Genomic DNA, 22296 nt, shown 5'->3' on the forward strand with positions numbered 1-22296 from the left:
ATCTAGAGGGTATTATTACACTAAGTGAAATCAGACAGCGAAAGACAAATACCACATGGTTTCATGTATATGTGGAATCTGAAGAATAAAAAAAAAAGCGAACAAACAAAATAGAAACAGACTTACAGATGCAGAGCACAGTCTGATGGTTGCCGGAGGGGAGGCGTCAGGGGCTGGGTGAAACAGGTGACGAGATTAGGAAGTACAAATTGGTAGTTACAAAGTAGCCGTGTGAGTGTGAAGGGCCCCGTAGGGGAATATGGTCGATCATACTGTAATAACTGCGTGTGGTCCCAGGTGGGGGCTGGGAATACTAGGGGGGCCACTCTGTAAAGCATGTGATTGTCTGACCACTGGGCTGTATGCCTGAAACTAATACAAAATAATCGTGAATTTTAACCGTCATTGGAAAATAAAATAATTAAAAAAAAAAAAAAAAGACCTTAAAACCTGGGTTGATAAAACCGTCTCCCTTCAGGCGAGGGAAGAGGGAAGATAAATGAGAGAGAAAGGAAAAACAAAGTTTCAGCAGAAACAAAGAGAAATGGAGGAGAAATGTCTAACAGGAACGTGGCAAGAATAAAATAAAGCTCATTTTTAAGAGAACAAACATTTATAGGAAATCAAAAGGGCTCATATTTCAAATATCAGCACAATCGAGTAATGGGAAATCCTTTAGGAAAGAAACAAGCGTGACACAAACTATTTTAATCATTAAGATCCTAAGAGAAATAATGAGCCAAAGTAAAAAAAAAAAAACCAAAAACAACCACATATTTTAGAGTTAGGATGCAGATGAAAATATTGAAGAAGAAGAAGAAAAGGGTATAAATGATTAGATTTTTTTAAAAATGTGAGGTCTCTTTGCATCTTTGCTAAAAATAAAGGAAAAGGGGGACAGAAAAGATGTCAAAAGCCACAGATGACCCCCCAAATAGGGAAAACTAACCATTACAGGAAAGAACAGGGAGCCTGGTGGCATTTGGGAGGGAGAGGAGGACAGTAACGTCGAGGGATGTTAGAACCATGAGCTCACTTTCCCTCCGGCTGCGGCACTCCCTCAAGTGGAAAGGCAGGCTCCGCTCCAGCTGAAGGAACCGGGAGGAAGTGACCTCACCAGAACCTTCCTCCACTCTAGGGCAGAGGTCGGCAAACCGCAGCTGGCGAGCCACATGCTCACTCAACTCCTGCATGAATCTCGGGGCTCCCCCGCCTGGCGTCTCCCGGAGCCTGAGCGGAGACCCCCCCCCCCCCCCCGCACGCGCCCACACGTGGTACTTTGTGGTAGAGCCACACTCAAGGGGCCAAAGAGCCGCGTGTGGCTCGCCAGCCGTGGTTTGCCAAGCACTGCAAGCAGAAGTATTCTGTGGTTCCCACTAGTCTTGAGATTGGCTGGTTCCCAACCTCTCTGGGCCTTGTTTTCTCCACCTGAGAAATGAAGAATGTGAAAGCTGAGGCTGTGATTACCTTGGAAAGGAGAGGGGAGGGGGGAAGAAGAGAGAGGGAGGGAGGGGTGAAGGGGAGGGAGGAAGGGGGAAAGGGAGCCACAAGCTCACTACACCCCCTGCGCGTACTTGCACACCGGCTGGTGGTATTTTGTGGAAGAGCCACACGCTCAAGGGGCCAAAGAGCCGTGTGTGGCTCTCAAGCTGCAGCCTGCCGCCCACTGCTCTAGGGTAATTTGTGCCTTTCACGATTTAACTCAGTCTACCACATCTTGACCTAGTTGAAAACTGGGTCAGACCCTTTCTTTCTTTTTTCTTTTTAAAACGGAAACCTGAAAACCACCCTCTTTTAAACATATTCATATTTTGCACTATTTTCTATATTTAGTTTCTTTTCTACCTCTTTGGAGATGCTAACAAAAACTGCTTGAGCCCATTTTAAAGCCCCTGCACTCTGACTCCGCACGCACGGGGCTGGGAAGAAAGGGGGATTTCACAGGCTTCTAAGAAGACTTCCTTGCAGAGCCCTCTTCGCCCTGAGTGTTGACTTAAATCACTTAGAGCTCTTACATTAAGGTTGTGACATATTTTCTCCTCTGAGCAATTATGGAGGCTCAGAGAATAACTCAGCATTCTTCGCTTGAAGCTATCTACGCGCTCTCTCATCCCTTCCTCTTTCTCCCCGTTGCACTGGGATCTCCCTCTTCCCAAGTCTTTCTAGTCTTCCTGTTTCGGTCCCCCGTTTCTTTCGCCATCATTTAGCCCACTACTATCTTTCCCCCCATTCGTCTGTTCTGTTTATCCATCCATCCAAATCTTCTTTCCTTCTTTGTCCATCATTCCAAAAGAGCAACCTATCAAATTCGCTAATTCCCTTTTTCAGCAATACTTATATTTTCCTCTTTCCATCATGGTGCATTGCTAGCTATAGATCCACCTGAATAAGTGCATGACCCTTTAAAAAATGCAATGCCTCTACTTTATTGTCAGATTTCCATAGACCAGAAACATCTGGGGCGTCAGGGAAGGTGCCAATACGTTAGAGATAGTCACTTACTAGGTGGGGGTGGAGCCCCACCCCATCTCACCCCACACCTGTTATTTGTATAGTGTTTAAGTCCTTATACTTTCTATATTTATATATTGGTTAAGTGCTTTGTATATTTGCATGTTGTTTAAGTACTTTGCATACTTTGTATGTTTGCATTTTAATTAAGGACGCTGGAAAGCACTTTGCAGAAATGTCCTGGTTCCCAGACTCTGTGGTTTCACAGATCGGTTGTAAAAAAAAAGGGGGTGGGAGGCTCACAGTGAAGGGAGATTGACCAACATAGAGTCACCAGTTCTAAGTTTTCAAAGCCAAGTCATTAAAAACAAATGAATAAACAAATACTCTATCATTTCCTTAAAAAAAAAAAAGACATTTTCACACCACACCTATGGGAAGAGCACTTTCGAAATAATAGAAACTCACCTTGAAGAAGCAGGGGAATGCTGTGCTGATCATCTAAAGGTGTTTTCTAAAAAGGAGACTATGTTAAAGACTGTAGAATGATAAAAAAGAAATAAAATGCAACAGTTTATTTGACTTTGTTTGAATGTATCATTTTTTATTATGCAGGCTTGTCGATTTGCACATCTATATTTGGTGTGGTGTGAAACGAAGTGACAATATCCTACTTCAACCTACATTTAATTTGGATCAGTTATTGTTGAAAATCTGTTCTCACATGCATATGTTGACAGAAATAGACACAAACTTTCACTCCATGTAAAGTGTTCTGGATAAAGAGAAAGAAATGCTACGCCAGCCATTTCTCCTGCGCTTCCTATTCTCAGGGACAAAGCTGCTCTGGGGGTGATTTGCCGGATTAGGAAGGGAAGGCCTTTGCTGCTTCTACCCAGGACTGACCCTGGAGCTGGGTACCAGCCTCTGGGGCCAGGTGAGAGAAGTCTGGACCAGGGGAAATGTCACCCCCAATAGATGTCACATCTCAGACAACTGTTTGACAACTGGCCTGTCTCCGCTTGGAAAGCTGCCCAAAATGTGGGGGCTGGTGGTTCTCCACAGCACATCAGAATTCCCTGTGTAGCTTTGGAAATGTATACGCAGGTGGTCCCACTTCAGGTGGAGGGGCTAGTGTTTCTGTGGTCCAATGCCCACCCTCATTAGGAGCCTTGCTGTGCGTCAGGGACCGTCACCCATGGCTACCCAGTGGATTTACTTGGGGAGCAATACCTAGGCCTCACCCAGACCACTCACACCGGAAAGGGTGGTAGAGGAGGCAGCCAGGGCACCAGCAGTTTCAAAAGTTTTCCTGGGTGAGTCTCATGTGCAGCCAAGGTTGAGAATCACAGGGAAAAACATGCCTGTATCCCACATAATGTTGCCTACTATTCTAGGAGGCCGCCATTAAGGAATCCTGCACATGACCCTGAAGCCAACAGTCAGCCAGCCCTCGGGGTGACTCTACAAGTCACGTGTGCTTCCTTAGGAGGCAGAGCCAGAGGGGGTGTTGGAAGGGCAGTTAGCGTTTCCCAGGCCCTGCCTGAAGGCTTGTCCTTCTCTGGAGGTTTGCAGGCACTGCCCGGTCCCCCAAGGACATCAGGAGCCTGACATCTCTGTTTTACAAGAGAGGGAGTCAAGGTTAGCTCAGTTGCCTAAACTCACGCAGGTGGGTCACGGTGTGGCCTGGCCGGCACCTGCCCCCCCCACCCCCCACCCCCCCGGAACGCTGCACAGGAGGGAGAATTTGGGCCGGGGCAGGGTTCGGAGGAAGATGGTCAAGGACGGTGGCGAATGCCGCGGCTTGCACCAATGTGGCAGTCAGAGCGAGGTCGAGGCGATGCTCGCTCATGGCAAGCTCTGGAGGAAAAGAGCCCTTGGGAACGTCCCCTGTGGGAAGGAAAAGTGGTGCGTGAAGGAAGCTGAGAGTTGGTCAAAGACGAACTTTCTTATCCTGTTCCAACAGCTACCCAGAGCTTTGCAGCCAGAGAAAGGGGAGGCCACTGTCTTCGACGTGAGGCATGTGAGCTGCTTCAGGGGTGATCCGTCCACTCGCAAGGGAAAGTCGCTTGAATGGAAGGTGTGCGACTGGCCTGTGGTCTCTAGACAAAGGGCAGTAAATGGCCCGTGCCTTGGTGTTGCGCAGGCCGTACCACGGAGAAGAGAGAAGAGGGAAATGTTCTCAAGGTCACGATGAAGGGGGGTTGGAATCGGTGGTGTGAGGAGCCAGCAGGATGTCAAGGTGGCCCTGAAGGACACTGGGGTCCTGCTGGCCTGTCCTGTGGAAGGTGGACTAGACTCGCCGGGTCCTGTCTCCAGGGTGGCGGGTGGACTGAGGAGTTCTCGTTAGGAGAAGGCTGCTCCTATCTGCCTCGAGAGGTGTGTCCTCCAGTACTCGGGAGAACCCAGGCAGGCTGAACAATGAACGACTCCACGGAGGCGGGAAGCTTGTGAGGTCTTGACAACTGACCTTCTGTGGTTCTGGGATGTTGGCTCAGGCTCTGAGCAAGGAATACGGAATGAAGGTTTGCTGTCCTTGGGCCAGGCGTGAGGGGTACAGGGGCATGCACACAGGCTCAGCAGGTGGGGAGGGAAGAGAAGCAATCAGCTTCTCTCCTGCGTTTGCGACCACTTGCTCCCAGGACCGGGAAGTCAGACTCAGATGACTTAGCATTGCGTTTCCTACTTTAGAGCTAACCCCTCTCTCTCTCCTTTTGTTCGTATGCCCTCTCCTTTCCTCCCACTCGCTTAATGTCTCCTTTTTCCTCCTCTTTGACCATCTGTCTCAGCTATAGTTTTTCTCTCTTTTCTCTCCTACTCTTCCCTGAACCCCTTTCTTGTCATTCGTTAGTAAGTGGGCGACATGAACACATCTGTTAACAATATCTCAGTGCTCTATGTACACAGGTACCTACCTAAACCTCCGTTCATTGTTCTATTCCCGGTTATGCGAGAGGAACCGACTGAATGTAGTGAGCAAATACTTCAGTATCGCACAGAACTTTTATCAGGCTCGTGAAATATTGTACTAAAGGGAAATGATTTCCTTCTCGTCTCTAAACCAGTTCTCAAAGGTGAACTTCCTCCTTCCACCGCGTGCTGGAAAGTCCTGAACAGTTCATACCAGAAAACACATCACGCGTTGTCTATTTTGCTACTGGCTAATGAATAGCTCGCTTGTTCCGCTCCGGGTGACCAGGCACTGGGCATTTCTAGAACAATACGCTCAGCAGGACAGGCAGCCCCGAAAGCCACCTTTGCTGCTTTGTTTCAAGAGGGGGTGCTTTCCTCTGTGGAGAAACACAGTGTGGATTTTTATTCTTTCTACCTGTACAAAGGTTAGGTCACGGGTGAATTTTAAGAAGAAGCCATTCAAATAGTTCTGTTTTAACATGAAAGTGGAGAGCATGTAATAACATATTTTAGGAATTTTAACTGGGAAAGTACTTTAAAAAAAAAAGAGAGAACACTCTAGGCAATTGCTGCGTGTTAACGAGCACACTTCCTGCTTCAAAAAGAGAACTAGCCCAAGGTGGCAGAGGAAGCAGGGGCTGGACAAAAGCCTGGTCCTGCCACCTGTCAGCTGCTTACCAACACCCGGGGAAGGCGTGATGGAGTCCGGGAGTTTGCGGGGGTTACTGGCCCTCGATTCCAAAGAGGGCTTTGCCCAGAGCATGTCCTACCTCTAAAGAGAAATCAGATCCTAGTTTTAGTGGTAGTTCCCCTGGCTTCGTGCCCCATTGGATAATATCATAAATTCTTTTATTATCATTCCTGCAATATAGCATATTTTTTTTACTCATCGTATTTCTGGAAAAGATATGATTAATTGACAAGCTGCCAGACAGATCTGTCCATTGTTAAGGGACGAGGAACCAACGCTTGGTGCCGTGTGCCAGGTGTTCCATTAGGTGGCTGACACTCACGATCTCACGTATTTCTTGTGATAATTTTTCCACAGAGGGATTGTCACACCCATGGAATGCAGAGGCTCAGCTCTGAAAAGGTCAGGGAATTGCCCACATTCTCGTAAGATCTGGGAGCAGAGTAGGGATTCAAGCGCCCATCTTTCTGACTTTCACGCCCTTGAAATTTCAATTGCAGCTGAAAACAGAGCCCAAATCTGGGCTTAAAGACCCTCCTCCCTTGTTCTACTTTAGAGAGGTCTAGGGTGGCAAGGTCACGTGAGCAACCCGAGCTGGAAGGATGTCTGCAAAACATCGTCTTTGCTTTCTCAGCCTCCAGCTTGAATGAAGTCCCAATTCAAGAGGTTTGCAATGGACTTGGGGAGGTCAGTGTCCAGACGCACCTTTGGCTACTTGGTGACCATCAACGTCCCTATTCCAGGACTTAACTTTCAAACCACCACAACAAGCACACACAGAAAATGCTCTTATTATTGTAATAAAATCACCCCTCATGCAAATGAGAATACATTCAGCTTTGTCCCCAAAGCAGAGACCCAAATTGTCATCAGTTGCAACATCCATTTCTGGGTGTTGTTCTTTGCTCCTTTAGTTTAATTAAAATCTTCTATTGTTACAGTAGAACCTGTGGACAAATGATGGACAAACCCTCTGTAGAGTAACAGGGAAAAGGGAGAGAGAAGACAAAATTAGGACACAGCACAAAGAGAAGAAATATGTTAGCTGGGACAGATCATGAGGCTTTATTTAGTATTTGCTATTTCTATCTCCCTTCCTTCACTGCCAATTACTTCTCTGCGCCCTTTGCCTTCAGCCAGCCCAGCAGGGTAGGTTTCTTTATTCAGAGACCAACACAGACCTTCATTTCGGAACGGCATGGATTTTAGGGAGGTCCTTGTTATGTTGCTTTCTCTGGTCTTCACTGATTTCTTTCTTTTCTTTTTTTTTTTTTTTCATTTTTCTGAAGCTGGAAACAGGGAGACACAGTCAGACAGACTCCCGCATGCGCCCGACCGGGATCCACCCGGCACGCCCACCATGGGGCGACGCTCTGCCCACCAGGGGGTGATGCTCTGCCCATCCTGGGCGTCGCCATGTTGCGACCAGAGCCACTCTAGTGCCTGAGGCAGAGGCCACAGAGCCAGCGCCCGGGCCACCTTTGCTCCAATGGAGCCTTGGCTGCGGGAGGGGAAGAGAGAGACAGAGAGGAAAGCGCGGCGGAGGGGTGGAGAAGCAAATGGGCGCTTCTCCTGTGTGCCCTGGCCGGGAATCGAACCCGGGTCCTCCGCACGCTAGGCCGATGCTTTACCGCTGAGCCAACCGGCTAGGGCTTCACTGATTTCTTGGTTTGAGGATTCTTCTTCCATAGTCTGCCTAATTTAACAGAAACTCCATTTCTCCTTGATAACCAATCCAACCTCCCTGGTCAATGTAATAACCATCTTTTTATTTTTTCTTTATTTTTTTTTATCCCCTATTTACTCAGAGATGCAAAAAAGCTATCATGAGCAAAGGGCAGTTTCTTAGCTATGGGAACATAACGGTGTTTATCGGTGGAATAACTTTGTCTTTGGAACCTCAGACTTCTAAACCAGCAGAACCGAAGTTGAAAGGATAGTCAGACTTTTGTGGATGAATTATACGGGTGGAATGTTGAGAGATGCCACTGCGTTTCCATGTTTGGACCTCAGATCAGTCCGTTCTGACTGCGAGAGCATTGGTACCTACTGTGGCTGCTGGTTCACAGCAGAGAGCAGCAGCAGGGCCAACACGCCCATCTCATCACGGGTGGTTTCCTGCCGGCCCTGGAACTGAGTGCTCCACTGCGAGACTGTGGGAAGAGCAAGGACCCCCCGTTCTTGTGCATGGACACGAGTCCTCGTTCAGAAGCAACACTGTTTGGATATCGTGATGATGCTTGTCTCAGTCTGCTGTAACCAAATACCGCAGACCGGGCGGCTCATACACAATAAAGATTTATTTCTCAGCGTTCTGGAACTTAAAAGTCTGAGATCAGGGTGCCAGCATGGTTGAGTAAAGACCCTCTTCCAGGTTTCAGACATATCTTCACATGGGCGAAGAGGCTAGGAGCTCTCTCTTGGGCCTCTTTTATAAAGGCTTTAATCCCATTCATGAGAGCTCCACCCTTGTGACCTGCTCACCTCCCAAAGATTAATACCATCACATTGGGCTTTAGGATTTTAGCATATGGATTTGGGGTGGGGGTGAGGGGAGACACACGTGCAGCCTATAGCAATAGGTAGAGCAGATTGTGCTGCAAGAAAGAGACTGGTAGGCGGAGAAGGAAACTTTTTACTCGGCATACATGTCTTTCTCCACGGATGGAGCCGTTCCCATAGAGGCCACCTTCTGATGGTGTCATCTGGTCCCCCAGGGAGCAGCACAAGAACATGAGTCCAGGGCAGCTGCTGTGTGGGTGGTCTGGACCCTTCTCTGTGGCGGTAGGCGGGCCGGCCCTGGGGAAGTAGTCCTCGCTGATCACGCCTCGGCTTCAGCCCTGCCTTCTCAGCCTCCTCAGTCACGAATCCCATGAGTAATCAGGAGGGCTGGGGGAGCTCACTGACGGCTCCAGTGTGGGCTTCCTTTCTGCTCTTGAGCAGAGAAACTTCACTCCAGTGGGCACCTTTGGTAAGTGTTTTTATATGGGGCATAAATATTCTCACAATGTGGCCCCGTTCTCAGAATTCCCTCCACCTTGTCTTCTCTAGACGTCCTTGTCACCAAATTCCATTTTCTCCCCTTCCAATTCCCTGAACATTGGTCTAAATTATAGCGGTTACTCACACTGGGCCATCTTGCCCACTCTAAGTGGACTTTGAGACGGGCTGCTCTGAGGCTACCCTGAGCACGGTGCTCTAGTCTCCCAGACCTTGAGGGCCACCTCTGACTGCCGAACTAACTTCGCAGCAGTCCACTGCCAGCTTGTGAAGCCATGCTTAAGTTATATATATTTGGAATTTTTTTCTTCCTCAGCCCACTGTGGGGAGCTCCCATGAGACTATAGGAGTTGGCGGCAGGTAGGCACAGCAGGTGTGTGGCGGGGAGGGGGTATAATCTGTGCTCATACAAGTGATTTATGCCCTCAGGATCTGCTGCACCTCTAAATGGTGCCCCCTCCCGTTGACAGCGTGTTGCAGGTTACGCCTGACGTTACAGCTTACTGAGCCAGACAACACCCAGTTCAGGATGGACAACTTCATTGACAAGGCCAGATGGTCCTTGGGTCAGGTGTGGAGATGCGACCAGGGCCCTAAAGCAGACCCAAAACTATTTTTCTTTTTTCTTTTTTTTTTTTCTGAATCTGGAAACGGGGAGAGACAGTCAGACAGACTCCCGCATGCACCCAACTGGGATCCACCCGACACACCCACTAGGGGCGACGCTCTGCCCACCAGGGGGCGATGCTCTGCCCCTCCGGGGCGTTGCTCTGCCACGACCAGAGCCACTCTAGCGCCTGGGGCAGAGGCCAAGGAGCCATCCCCAGCGCCCGGGCCATCTTTGCTCCAATGGAGCCTTGGCTGCGGGAGGGGAAGAGAGAGACAAAGAGGAAGGGGGGGGGGTGGAGAAGCAAATGAGCGTTTCTCCTATGTGCCCTGGCCGGGAATCGAACCCTGGTCCCCCGCACACCAGGCCGACACTCTAACTCTGAGCCAACCGGCCAGGGCCCAAAACTATTTTTCAAAAGAAGATTTACTGAAGGAAGAGGGCATGGTTTGCTTCAAAACCCAGGGTTTTGAGTTGTGATCCTTCCTTCAAATTCCTTTAAGGCTCTACACCGCATTGTGAGCAGCCCAGTGGTGGAGCTATTTCCACTGTAGCCGGGACAGACTGAGAACCTTCCTTATGCCAAATCCCACTCAAAATGGGCTCACCTTAGAGGTTACTCAGAAAGTCAGTGGGGGCCTTCAATTCAGAGTGTTCTAACATTCCCACCAAGATCTTTTTGCTCCTCATTAGATGGGATACAGAGGGAAGCATCTTATTTTTCTTTTTTGAAGTATAAATCTTAACACGCTCAAGAGCGTTTATCTCTTGGAAACATCTGCAAGATGGCAGACCCTTGAGTTTCATGGAATTTATCTTTGAACTGCTTGCATCCGTGGGTCATGCTAAGGGACCCTGCTAATTCTTGCTCGTTTCATCGTATCAGCGTGGCACTCTCACCTCGTGAGGAAGCATGAACTCCTGTGGGTTGACGAGCTAATCAGAATCCCTGCAGGCCATGGACTCTCAGTATCTCATCCTGCAAGGGTCACTGACCCAAACGTGTCAGACAGCACTCCAGACTCCTATGGTTGAGAGTTTGCTGAGTCCAGTCGCTTCTCTTACTAATTAGTGATTGGGCAGAACTTTATTTTCAACAACAATGATTCAGACAGGAAATAAAAAGTTGTCCAAGTCACTGTAGGACTAAAAGAACAGATTTTGAGCAAAAAATTCCAGGTCGGTGTTTCAAAACCACGCCGCAGAGCTGGTCAGCCAAGCTGGTGGCCAGCTGAGCCATGAGCAGGGAGCGGGCAAGCAGGACGCCTGCACACAATGGGAAGGCGACGGGGCCTCCACACTGCAGGCCTTCTGGTGACACGCACTCTTCTTTCCCGCATCCACGACCCTACACACCAGCTGTGAGGAGTTGTGTTGAATCTGCTGCTGCTGCAAACAAACAGAAAAAACTACACTGCTTCCGTGACAGAGTGACTGAACTTGGCAGCTGCAGCAAACTGTGGCCCGTGACATGAATTCTGCTTGCAGGCAGCATGGCCCCCGCGCTTGAGGGGAGCTGAGGGCCGCTTGGAGGCTGAGCCGTGAGGACGGCCGCGGTCTCCAGCAAGCACCCGGACGCCTCCCAGGGGATGCCGTGCAGCTGCGTGAGCCAGTGTACGAGTTCTGGAAATGAAAGATCCTTACCAGCTGCTGGACTGGGAAGAGAGAGGAAAGCCCAGGAGCTCTGAAGAGGAGCTGGTTTGGGGAAAGGATGCTGTGACATAGGCCCAACTGGAGGCGGCAATAGGACCGAAACAGGAGAGAGGGCGAAGGAGGTCAGAAAGGCAGGGAGAAGCCATAGAAGCTTCGCGAAGGAAGGGGAGCGCCAACCAGGTCTGAGAAAGAGGACGGAGGGAAAAAAGGTTTGGAACCCCACTCATGGCAGAGCAGCTGAGGTACGCTCACCTGCATCTTCCTGTAATTGCCCACAAATGAGGCCACAGGGAGATGCCAGGTAACCCAGGGGGTTTAAGCCCCCGGAAGAAGGGTAACAGCAGCTACGGCAACAAGAACAGCATCGTAAGTCTCAAAAGTTTCTATTTTTGAAAGTATCATTGCATACATTCCCATGGAAAACAAAACAGAATAAGGGCAGTTTGACTTTCTTTGTCTTCATTTTAAAATATTACTTCTCGGCACCCATGTGTTCAGTTCGATAAACACGTGTGAAGTCAAAATCCCGGCTTAGCAGCAGCCAAGTTGTCACCGTCTTGGTTTGTTCTACTCGACAGTGACTCCTGCAGAGACCACGTGCTGTCTGCCGGCGCGGACTCATCTCCGCGGAGTGTTACACAGAGAAAACCGTAGTTGAAGTCTGCAAGCGACCTGAAAACACTACTGTCTTAAAAGGAAAGGTAGGAGAAAATAGAATTTTAGGGTTTTTCTTTTTAAATAAAAACATTTAGGCTAAAAGGCAAGCAAAAAGTTGGTTAAATAAAAGAACTATTTAAAAAGGCCACAAACATAACACCTGAAACTTACATAACATTCTTTCAATTGTAATGAAAAAAAATAAAAGGAAATCAACACCCCGCCAATAAACATCTTACAGTTAAATTATAAATTATATATATATATGTGTGTGTGTGTGTGTGTGTGTGTGTGTGTGTGTGTATGCCACACCATATATAGACCATAAATGAGAAGAGGGGAGCTCAAGTCATCTCATTTTCTCAGAGCCTCAGTTTTATCGTCTGTTAAGTGGGGATAATGGTTGTTACTACATGGAGGTTTTGTGAAGATTAAATCAGGTAATAATTTGTATGACACATTTAACCCAGGGCCTAGCACACACTTAGTGCTCAGTAAATGTTAATTATCATTGTCCCATTGTTAGCAATTTGTGGATCATTAGCATGGCTGTTTAAATTGCATGGTTTGATTTCTTATAGCTCTGTAACCTATAAATATCACTCTTTTATTATATATTTAAAAAGTAATGTGCTCTTTTTTTAAAAGAAAATTTATTTCAAATACATTAAATTACGGTGAAGAACACAGTAGTAGCTCACACAAAAAGTTAAATGCTATTCGATGATGAAAGATGATTTGCTATTAGGTGATGGGCACACAAAGCAATCAACAGTTTAAATGCTGCAGAGATGTCCCCTGAATGAAGCCTATGTACTCTTATTGAGCGATGTCACCCCATTAAATTTAATTTCTTTTTTTTTTTTTTTTTGTATTTTTCTGAAGCTGGAAACGGGGAGAGACAGTCAGACAGACTCCCGCATGCGCCCGACCTGGATCCACCCGGCACGCCCACCAGGGGGTGATGCTCTGCCCATCAGGGGCATCGCTCTGCCGCGACCAGAGCCACTCTAGCGCCTGGGGCAGAGGCCAAGGAGCCATCCCCAGCGCCCGGGCCATCTTTGCTCCAATGGAGCCTTGGCTGCGGGAGGGTAAGAGAGAGAGAGGAAGGAGGGGGGGGAGGTGGAGAAGCAAATGGGCGCTTCTCCTGTGTGCCCTGGCTGGGAATCAAACTCGGGTCTCCCGCATGCCAGGCCGACGCTCTACCGCTGAGCCAACCGGCCAGGGCCTAAATTTAATTTCTAAATAAAAAAGTATCTTAAAAAAAGTTAAGTGCAGTAGAAAACAATAAATGCATCTAGCTCACCAATTTTGAATATTCTTTCAAAGCAAAGAGAAAGACACTTTCAAATAACAAAACCTCAACAAATACTTACAAAATTATAAAAAGTTAAAACCCACAAAAATCTGTCTTATGTACTGTTTGGGTATACCAGGGAAATGACCTTCCAAGACAAGTTTCAGGAAGCCAGAAGAAGGCAAGTACTCTGTACAGACCCTAAACTCCTTTGTCTGACCCCAGCTCTGGGCTTTGAAAGGTAGCAAGTATTTCTGTTCATATATATAAAATATGTGTGTACTGCTGCCCCCTACTGCCAAATGGGTTATTTAGCAGCTAAGAAACCATAACTTGTTTGCAAAAATCCTTTGAAGTGATATTTTATTTTAACTAGTTAGATATATTGTGCATCTATGTATTCCAGAGTTAGATAATTCAGTTATAGGGGTAGATAACTGTAGTATAATAATGTTTAAAAGAAAAACCTTAAGTGTGTAGATATATCAAGGGGTCTACAGTGTACTGCATATATTCATGCTGTGTCAGCTGTACAAAGCTCCCATGAGGCGGACACGATTGTTGACTCCACCGTACGAAGGGGAAACTGAGGTCACAAAAGTGACTTTGCCAGAATGACGTCCAAACTTCAAACTCTTCTGACTCATTTTTGTGTCCTTCCCAGGCCATGCTCTGTTCCTAACAAAGACAGAGTCGCCAACAGCATCAGAGGTTCGACTCTTGGCAAGTTGAACCCAACACACGCGACTCCGCCTTCTCCCTAACCCACTTCTTCTGCACCGACAAGCAGCTCGCAAGCTTGTCAGTGAACGCACTTAGAAACTTTATTATTGGCCCTGGCCGGTTGGCTCAGCGGTAGAGCATCGGCCTGGCGTGCGGGGTACCCGGGTTTGATTCCCGGCCAGGGCACATAGGAGAAGCGCCCATTTGCTTCTCCATCCCCCCCCTCCTTCCTCTCTGTCTCTCTCTTCCCCTCCTGCAGCTAAGGCTCCATTGGAGCAAAGATGGCCCGGGCGCTGGGGATGGCTCCTTGGCCTCTGCCCCAGGCGCTAGAGTGGCTCTGGTCGCGGCAGAGCGATGCCCCGGAGGGGCAGAGCATTGCCCCCTGGTGGGCAGAGCGTCGCCCCTGGTGGGCAGAGCGTCACCCCTGGTGGGCGTGCCGGGTGGATCCCGGTCGGGTGCATGCGGGAGTCTGTCTGACTGTCTCTCCCCGTTTCCAGCTTCATAAAAATACAAAAAAAAAAAGAAAGAAAAAAATACAAAAAAAAAAGAAAGTTTATTGTTGTTGTTCTTTTCATGGCAAATAGGGAAGTTTAGAGAGGTAAAGGTGAAAAAGATGACAAGGATCAGCAACCCCCTGGGGACACGTGGGGGACTGTGGCGGCCCGCTGGATTTGGGGGCCGTCTGGGCAGCTCATGGAGTCCTGCCAGGGAGGATGAGTAAGAAGGAACCGGGCCCTGCTCAGTATGGGTCAGCCAGCTCGGGGGGTACCCCCTTCAGCCTGGCCCTGGAGGCCCTGGAGGGGTGAAGGGACACTTTATGTAATCCTCCAACCCAGAGGTGACACCTTTTGTAGCTTTCCCAAAGGCACGGGTTCAAGTGCATTTACCAGAGGGTGGCCAGATACGGACTTCTGGATGGGGGCTTGAAGCAGGAACGGCCCTGTAGGCATCGTTCAGAGCCTGTGATGGAAAACCCACACCCACCTCGTAAGCTGGTATGAACAGACGTGAGCGTGAGGAGAAGGTGATTCTAGCCTGGTAAGGCTTCAGGACAGGTGGTGTGGGAAGCTTTTCACCAGGTGAAAGGAATGACGAGGATAAGCCCAGAGCATGAACGACCTAGTTGGGTGGTACGTTAGAGCTGAACAGAATGAAAGAAAATGATTTGCTGATGAATAACCAAGGGTTAGAAAGACGAGTGACTTGTTTAAAGGTCATCGATGAGAAGTCCAGGATCAGGACTTCCCGTGAGTCCCACTGCTGCTCGCCATTCCCATCGACTCTCTTGCGAAATCACAGACGGAACAAAATTGTGGAATCATATCATCATAAGAGAAATTAGATCTCTTATCTAGTTCTGTGTCTCATCCAATTTAACATTGTGTGCTACCATAATCCTGGCAACTGGTCAGACTTCCTTCTCAGCTGGAATGCTTCCTGTACTGGGAAATTCTCAGGACTTTTGGAGACAGCCGAGTCCTTGACTGGATACACGGACACAAAGGTCTTCACGTGGAAATACAATCTGTCTCCATGTGTCTGGGTTTCTGAGCCTTGACCTCTGTCTGCGCATAATCACTTACTTCCTCTTCCAAATGGACCCTGCAACCCTCAAGCATCAAGGCTGCATGGAGAACCTACTGTGTACCAGGTACAGAAGGTGGTGTCGTGTCCCCTCCCCCAGGTCCCTTTGTTCAAGTCCTTCTCTGGATGATCTCCAGACTTGATAAGCTATAGAACCCTCTCCCCTCTTTCAAATTCTCACAGGCCACTTCTTAAGACGATGAATTTATTTGGAACTGCAGCGAAAGCAGTTATGTCTTAAGAAATGTAAACTAGTTTTAATAATTAAACTAATTGCTCTAATACTAACTGACATAACTAGTAAGGTACACCTGTTGTCAAGTTTCATTCAAAGGGCTCCAATCGCATGTAAGTGATCATCAGAGTAATTGTTGGTCTAGATTATCATCAATTTAAATGGAAACAATATGCATATACCCTTTCCCCAACTTCCAACAAACAACCTTAGGATAATAACTACTTATTGTTATCGTCACTATCCTTGTTACTTATGGAGTGTTTCTGAATGAGCCAGAGACAATAACAGCAACTCTAGCAATTAGATACTGCAATCATTGCTTTCCAGTGGGGAAATAGAAGCCGCAGGGGATATGAACTTTGCCCCAGATCACACAGCTGGGAGGTGGCAGAGCCAGGCTTCAAGCAGGCATTCTCTAAGGAACTGCAGCACATGGCAGAGCGGTTGTGTATCGGCCCTACCGGTGTGCCCTGCATGTCTCAGCAGTGACTCATCGGCGAATACAAGTGCCATCACACCTGGAGAGGGGCCCCTCTTTGTGATCATTCCAAACCCACCTGAAGCCTTATTCTTTCTGTGAATGATTTCCCTGAAATCTTTTTTTCAGAATTAGGAACATTTCTGGCACTGGAAGGTCTTTGATACATAGTTATTGAATGATTTGACTGGTGCCCCTGGGCTGGCCAGTTTTCTGGTTCTGAGTAAGGTCAGATACTTTGTGAGGCTCTCAGCAGGGCGGAGGCAGGCCCCGAAGGAAGGGAAGTGATGTGCATCGGCGTGTCCCTGGGCCCCTCTTCTTGGGCGCCTGCGCAGCTGACTTCCGCTGCCAGGCTCTGGGCCTCGAGATCTCCTCTTCCTGTCTCGCTCTCCAGGAGGAAACTGTGCCTCTCTTTTTTTTATCTACTGCTTCCCATGAAGACCCCAAAGACAAGTGACACAGCTTGTCATTGATTGATGCCACGGCTCTCTTCAGGAGCAGCTGGGCCACATGGAAGCGCCAAGCCGTGTCATAGCTGGAACCCCTGCCTGCCTGTCCCATGACAGTGCTGAATCAGAGCCCCCCAGGCTGCCTCCCGCCTCCCCACTGCCTCTGCTCCCCTCCCCCATCCCTCTCCCACTTGTAGGGCCCCCCCTGCCCATCGCAGGCACCTTCTTAACCTTCCCTCAGTCTGATGTCCATGGGTCTCTCTCGGGGCACGGGAGCATCTAAAACCCAATTAGCTAGGAACTCCACTTTCTTCCCACGTCATTTCTGCGTCTTATTCACATCCTGGGATGTGGCTGACCAACCCGCTTCCTGTGACGGGCCATCAGAACGCACACAAGGCCCGATGGCAGGGGAAGGGCGCTCGCTTCCACCCAGCTCTGGCCAAGCCAGTGTCACTGACGACGGCAGTGTTTTCCAGGCTGCACCGTTCAGCAGGATCACCAGGAAAGCGTGTTCAAACAGGGGCTGCTGGACCTCACCACCAGCATTTCTGCTTCCGTAGGTGGTGGGGTGGGGCGAGGATTTGCATTTCTAACAAGTTCCCAGGCGACACCAATACTGCTGGTCCAGCAGGCACTGTGAGAACTGAAGCCAGAGTGGCTCCAACGCACTCCAGTGACTTGGTTTGGGGCAGAAAAGTCATATTGTGTTTGTTTGTTTCTGGTTGTTTAAGGCAGGTCTCAGTGGGAAGAAACCCAGAGCCAAACACTCCATTTATCTGTACAAATCCATACAAACGGCAATTGTTGGTTGCATCAATGGTCAAGTCAACTGAGAACGCTGTGAATCAATTAAAAGGATTATCTGGCATTTAGGAAGCCCTCTCCAGTAGTCCCGTGAGGCAGTCATACCAAGTCGGCCACACGCTGGGATGAGTGCCATCACCTGAGTAATGGAAGAGTTTTGGTTTTGCAGATTTCTGTACCTCATTCATAACTAGTTGTGGCCGATTCAGAATGAAACAGTCATTTACTCAGGTTGAGAGCGTCAGACAGCTGCTTCTAGGAATGAGTCAAAGGGTGAATCAATTAAGCACAGATTTAACCTCAACTTAAGTCAAGGCCAAAAGAGAAATCTGCCTGCACTCATAAGCTGCATTTGTTCCTCTTTGGATCAGCACTTTATTGGCATGCAGCCTCACTGCCTTCCTAGAAAAGGGGACAGGGGACCTATAAGTACAAGGATTCTGGGCTGGCCCATTAGCAGAGAGGGCCTAGAGGTCCTTGGGAGAAACTGTGAGGAGAACTTTGAAAACAATGGGCAATCTGGGTGCTGGGACATGCAGATAAATAGCTCTCAAGTAAAGACAAAGGTGGGGGTTACTGATCACTGGTGTATATAAACTGTGGGAAGACTGGACCTCATATCCAAGGGCCGGTGCCCCAGAGTTGATAAAGAGGGCTCTGGATATGGTGGCAAGGCCGTTCAGAAGTTCTAGAACCTTCCTTAAGCAACTTGAGCCAAGGGAAAAATGTCAAAATCTGCAGAGCCGGAATCCCTTCTTTTTTAAGAAGGAAAAGGACAACCCCTAAGTTTGGTTCATGGAAGTAGGGGAAACCCTAGAAATGGAAGGAGTGGGGAAGGGTAGGCAACAATTGTGGAGGTTCTTGGTTTCATAACGAAAGGACAATGGAGGAGTAGAATGACGGGTGAAACGGGGAGTGAACTTGAACTTGGGGTTCTTAACAAAACGGAAGTGCGGCCAAATAGATTGATTGCCCTATATGCCCTGTGACATTCTGAGGTCTGGGTTGGCCTGCAGGAAACAAAGGCCACTTCTTGTTTTGGAATAATTTCCAACTTATGGAGAAGTTGCAAGTGTAGGTACAAGGAACTCCTTAAAGGAAGCCCTTTGTCTAGATTCAACATTTTCCTCACTGGCTTTATCATTTCCAATCAATCTACCTATCCGATTACACAACCGCCATACAAACATCATGCTTATAATTTTTTTCAAAATTATTTGAGAGTTGATTGTACAATAGATATCATATCCCTTTATCCCTAAATAAATCTGAGGTGTTGTTTTTTTTTTTAAAGAATGACATTCCCTTACACTGCCAAAGAATAATAACCCAAATCAGGAAACCTAATATCTATAATATTAATCTAATGTAAACTCTAATCCCTATTCACTTTATCAGCTATCCCAATCATGTTATTTAGAGCTTTTTTTTTTTTTTTTTTTTTCTGGTTCAAGATCTGAGATCACTTAGTGCATTTAGTTTTTCTATCTCTTTAATGCCCTTTAATCTGGGGTAGTTTTTCAGTCTTTTCTTTCTTTCTTGACCTGGACAGCTATTTTGAACCATTACCTGTATTTGGGTTGATGTGATGATGTTCCTTCATAACTGCAAGCAGGAATTCCAGAGAATTACTGCGTTCTTTTCAGTGCATTGTAACAGGTGCTACGGATGTCAGTTCGTCCCAATATTGGTGATGTTAAATGCGATCGTGTGGTTAAATGGGGTCTACCAGATTTCTCCATGGTAAAGTTACTGTTTTTCCAAAGGCCTAATTTTAAACAACATAACCTTAAGCAATCACATGGGTGAACAAAATCTACGAGAGTGCCTTGTTTCTATAGGTGAACTTTTTCCCCTCCGTATTCAAACCTATTCCAGAGTCTTACTGATTAAGGGGAAATCTGAGCTAGAAGGTAGCTTGCATTTCATCTGGTTCCCTGTTTCCCAACTGTGGACGCTTCCTGCTGGTGGGATGAGATGAGTTTTGTGCTGCCCGTTTTCATCAAAGTCTTGCCCATTTTCATCATCTCTCCAGCCTTCCGAGTGTGTTACATGTCATTGACTCAGCTCCAAAATCTGGAGACTCTAGGAATGAGTGATGTCCACCGTGTCCTGTCCCCAACAGCCCTGCTTAGTTCCTGTGGACTCATGCCCATGGCTTCTTTTATGGAATCAATCTACCTCATAGTAGGTCTTCCTCCTTCCCTGCTGCCTTCTTTGTTGCCCGGCGTGGCTGTCTTTCTGGAAGAACCCTGCCTTCTCACGATGTGCTCAGAGTAGGATCGCTTCAGCACCTTCTGACTCCTTGAAGTAAGTAAGAAGGTGTAGCTGAGTTCTAGCCTGTCTTGAAAATTTCAAATAGTTGCTAATTTTTTCCTCCTTGATAAAAAAAAAAAAAAAAAAGAAAAGGAAGGCCTTTGCTTTGCAGTATTTGGCAGGCCATAGTATAGAATAATTCACTAGCATTTTTAAAGAGTCACATTAATTTTACAGTTGCCTGCTGTTCTTCATCGAAAATTAATATGCAATTTTTAATTTACCACTTTAACAAGAATTTTCTTTAAAATTACCTTTTAAAAAGGGGAGCAAAACAAGTGGGTGAGTGATTTAGAAAAGCTTTCAGAGGTTAAAACTTGGTAGGTATGGAGGTTTAGAGGCGACGGGTGAGGAGGTAGCACAGGGGTTGCTTCAGTTTGGAACATTCCGATTAAGGGGCTGGGAGGCCAAATTCCTTGAAGGAAGTGAACGGTCTGCGGGTCTCTTCCTGTCCACAGCCTTCCCGATGGAAACCCGAGGTGGCAGGCAAGGCCCCCACGCTGGCAAGAAAGGGAACAGGCCTGGGAAGCCTTCAGCCCAGTGCAGGTGTAGGCTGCCTACACACCACCTTCCCATCCTCCACCACTCGCTGGTCCTGGTCATTCACTTTGCTAATTCTCAGTCGACTCACGTTTGAGACGGGGTGGAAATAAACGGTGCATATGAATACATCTGCTAAGACTATGGATAAAGGCGTATAGCGCGCTTAGCACAGTGGATAGCTCCGCGTCAGCAAATGCAGGCTTTTACACTGAGGTCATTTTTCTTTTGTGGGGACAGACAGGGGACAACAGGAGGGGGTGGGAGTGGAAACCGACAAAAGGATTTTGCTCCCAACCCTGCTCCTTTAGAACCCAATGGGCTACAGGGCGCACAGCCAAGGCGGTGGTCTGGGCCAACGGTCCCCGGCTGCGCGCCTGCCCTTCTGAGGTCACGCGTTGTAACGACACGAAGGGATTCGATCCCTGTCCACGCCCAGGCTCCGATGGGCGCAAATTCGGGTAGTGGCAACGCAGATGGGAGTGTAGTCCCGGCGCCGTCCCGGGAACCCCGCGGCAGATGAGGAAGGCAGCGCCCGCGTCTCAACGGGCGGGGACACAGCGTCCTGCGAGCAGCCGCCCGGAGCTCCGCGCACGCGCACGCGCTCCGGAGTCCCCGGGCTGTTTGGCCGTTTCTATGGCTACGAATCCACTCTGCTTGGGGTCCCGGATCGAGAAAATGAAGCTCAAGAGCCTCATGATCCGTTATTACCCTCCAGGTACGGGGCCGGACCCCCTCCGCCCTCGGTGGGACCCCGGACTCGGGCCCTGGGCGGGTCGGCGGGGACGCAGAGGGCGGCGCGGACCCCGAGTGGGTGGTCCCTGTGCGACAGGAAGCGGGGCGCTCCGCAGCGAGGTCTCCTCACTCTCTCAGATGCTGGGCTCTGGTCTTCAAAACTTATGACTTCTCTTAGGAAGTCTTCAAACGTTGAAGCTGCGGAGTTACAATGCTGTCTGGGAAGTTAGGAACGAGGCGGACGCAGAGGGAGAGGTGGTGATGGAGGAGGAGGTCCTGGGATGTTGGTTTCTGCCGGCGAGGACTCCGACGAGGGCCACAGGGGTTTCTATTTTACACTCGCCAGAATGATCAAGTCAGGGCGCATAGAGTATGAAAAGAAAAACGCATCATCAACGTAGCATTTATTATTATTATTATTATTAGTAGTAGTAGTAGTAGTATTTGTATTTTTCCGAAGTTAGAAGCGGGAAGGCAGTTAAACAGAGTCCCGTATGTGCCTGACCGGGATCCACTTGGCATGCCCACCAGGGGGCGATGCTCTGCCCATCTGAATCATTGTTCCCTTGCGGTGGGAGCCATTCTAGCGCCTGAGGCAGAGGCCATGGAGCCGTCCTCAGCCCCTGGGCCAACTTTGCTGCAGTGGAGCCTTGGCTGCAGGAGGGGAAGAGAGAGATAGAAAGGAAGGAGAGGGAGAAGAGTGGAGAAGCAGATGGACGTTTCTCCTGTGTGCCCTGACTGGGAATCGAACCCGGGACTTCCACATGCCAGGCAGATGCTCTACCACTGAGCCAACCGGCCAGGGCTGGTCAACATAGCATTGCGTTAGTAACTGTGTTCTGGACCACATGTAGCAATTCATCAACACTTTATGGAGGGCCCACTGCCTCTGTGCTTTGCACTTTGTGACATGGCGCTTTAAAGAAAGTCTCAGGTCTTGCTTCCAGTGAGTTAAGGCAATTATGAAATAAGCCCCCAGAATGCTTTAGTTTCAGTGGGGTAAAACTTGCCTAGTTCTCTTGTTTCATAGGTAAGGACATGGTCACCTTTACAGAATATTTGAAGTCCACTGGTCACCCAGCTGGTTAGGGACAGTAATAGGAGTAGAACTCTTGGCTTCTAATTCAGAACTCACTATAAGAAAAAAAAACAACAAA

The 22296-nt window shown here is 48.4% G+C and overlaps 1 protein-coding gene and 1 long non-coding RNA gene across 6 annotated transcripts in view; one reads left to right on the forward strand and one right to left on the reverse strand.

The window, feature by feature from the left end:
• LOC136378559 (uncharacterized) overlaps positions 1-22296 on the reverse strand; it is a 510347-nt gene that overhangs the window by 101687 nt on the left and 386364 nt on the right. The gene's annotated exons all lie outside the window — the stretch shown is intronic.
• Positions 5690-22296, forward strand: part of DAW1 (dynein assembly factor with WD repeats 1) — a 46503-nt gene continuing 29896 nt past the window's right edge. For 2 of the 5 annotated variants that reach the window (XM_066345218.1, XM_066345223.1), the window contains exon 1: positions 21017-21122. In XM_066345218.1, coding sequence (XP_066201315.1) covers positions 21041-21122 — 82 coding nt within the window. In that variant the 5' untranslated portion in view covers positions 21017-21040. Of the gene's footprint in view, positions 5790-20438; positions 20521-21016; positions 21123-22296 lie in introns of those variants that run through there. The other 3 variants (XM_066345220.1, XM_066345222.1, XM_066345219.1) reach the window with 3 other exon arrangements.

Source organism: Saccopteryx leptura, chromosome 7, assembly GCF_036850995.1.
Source record: "Saccopteryx leptura isolate mSacLep1 chromosome 7, mSacLep1_pri_phased_curated, whole genome shotgun sequence".
Taxonomy (NCBI): domain Eukaryota; kingdom Metazoa; phylum Chordata; class Mammalia; order Chiroptera; family Emballonuridae; genus Saccopteryx; species Saccopteryx leptura.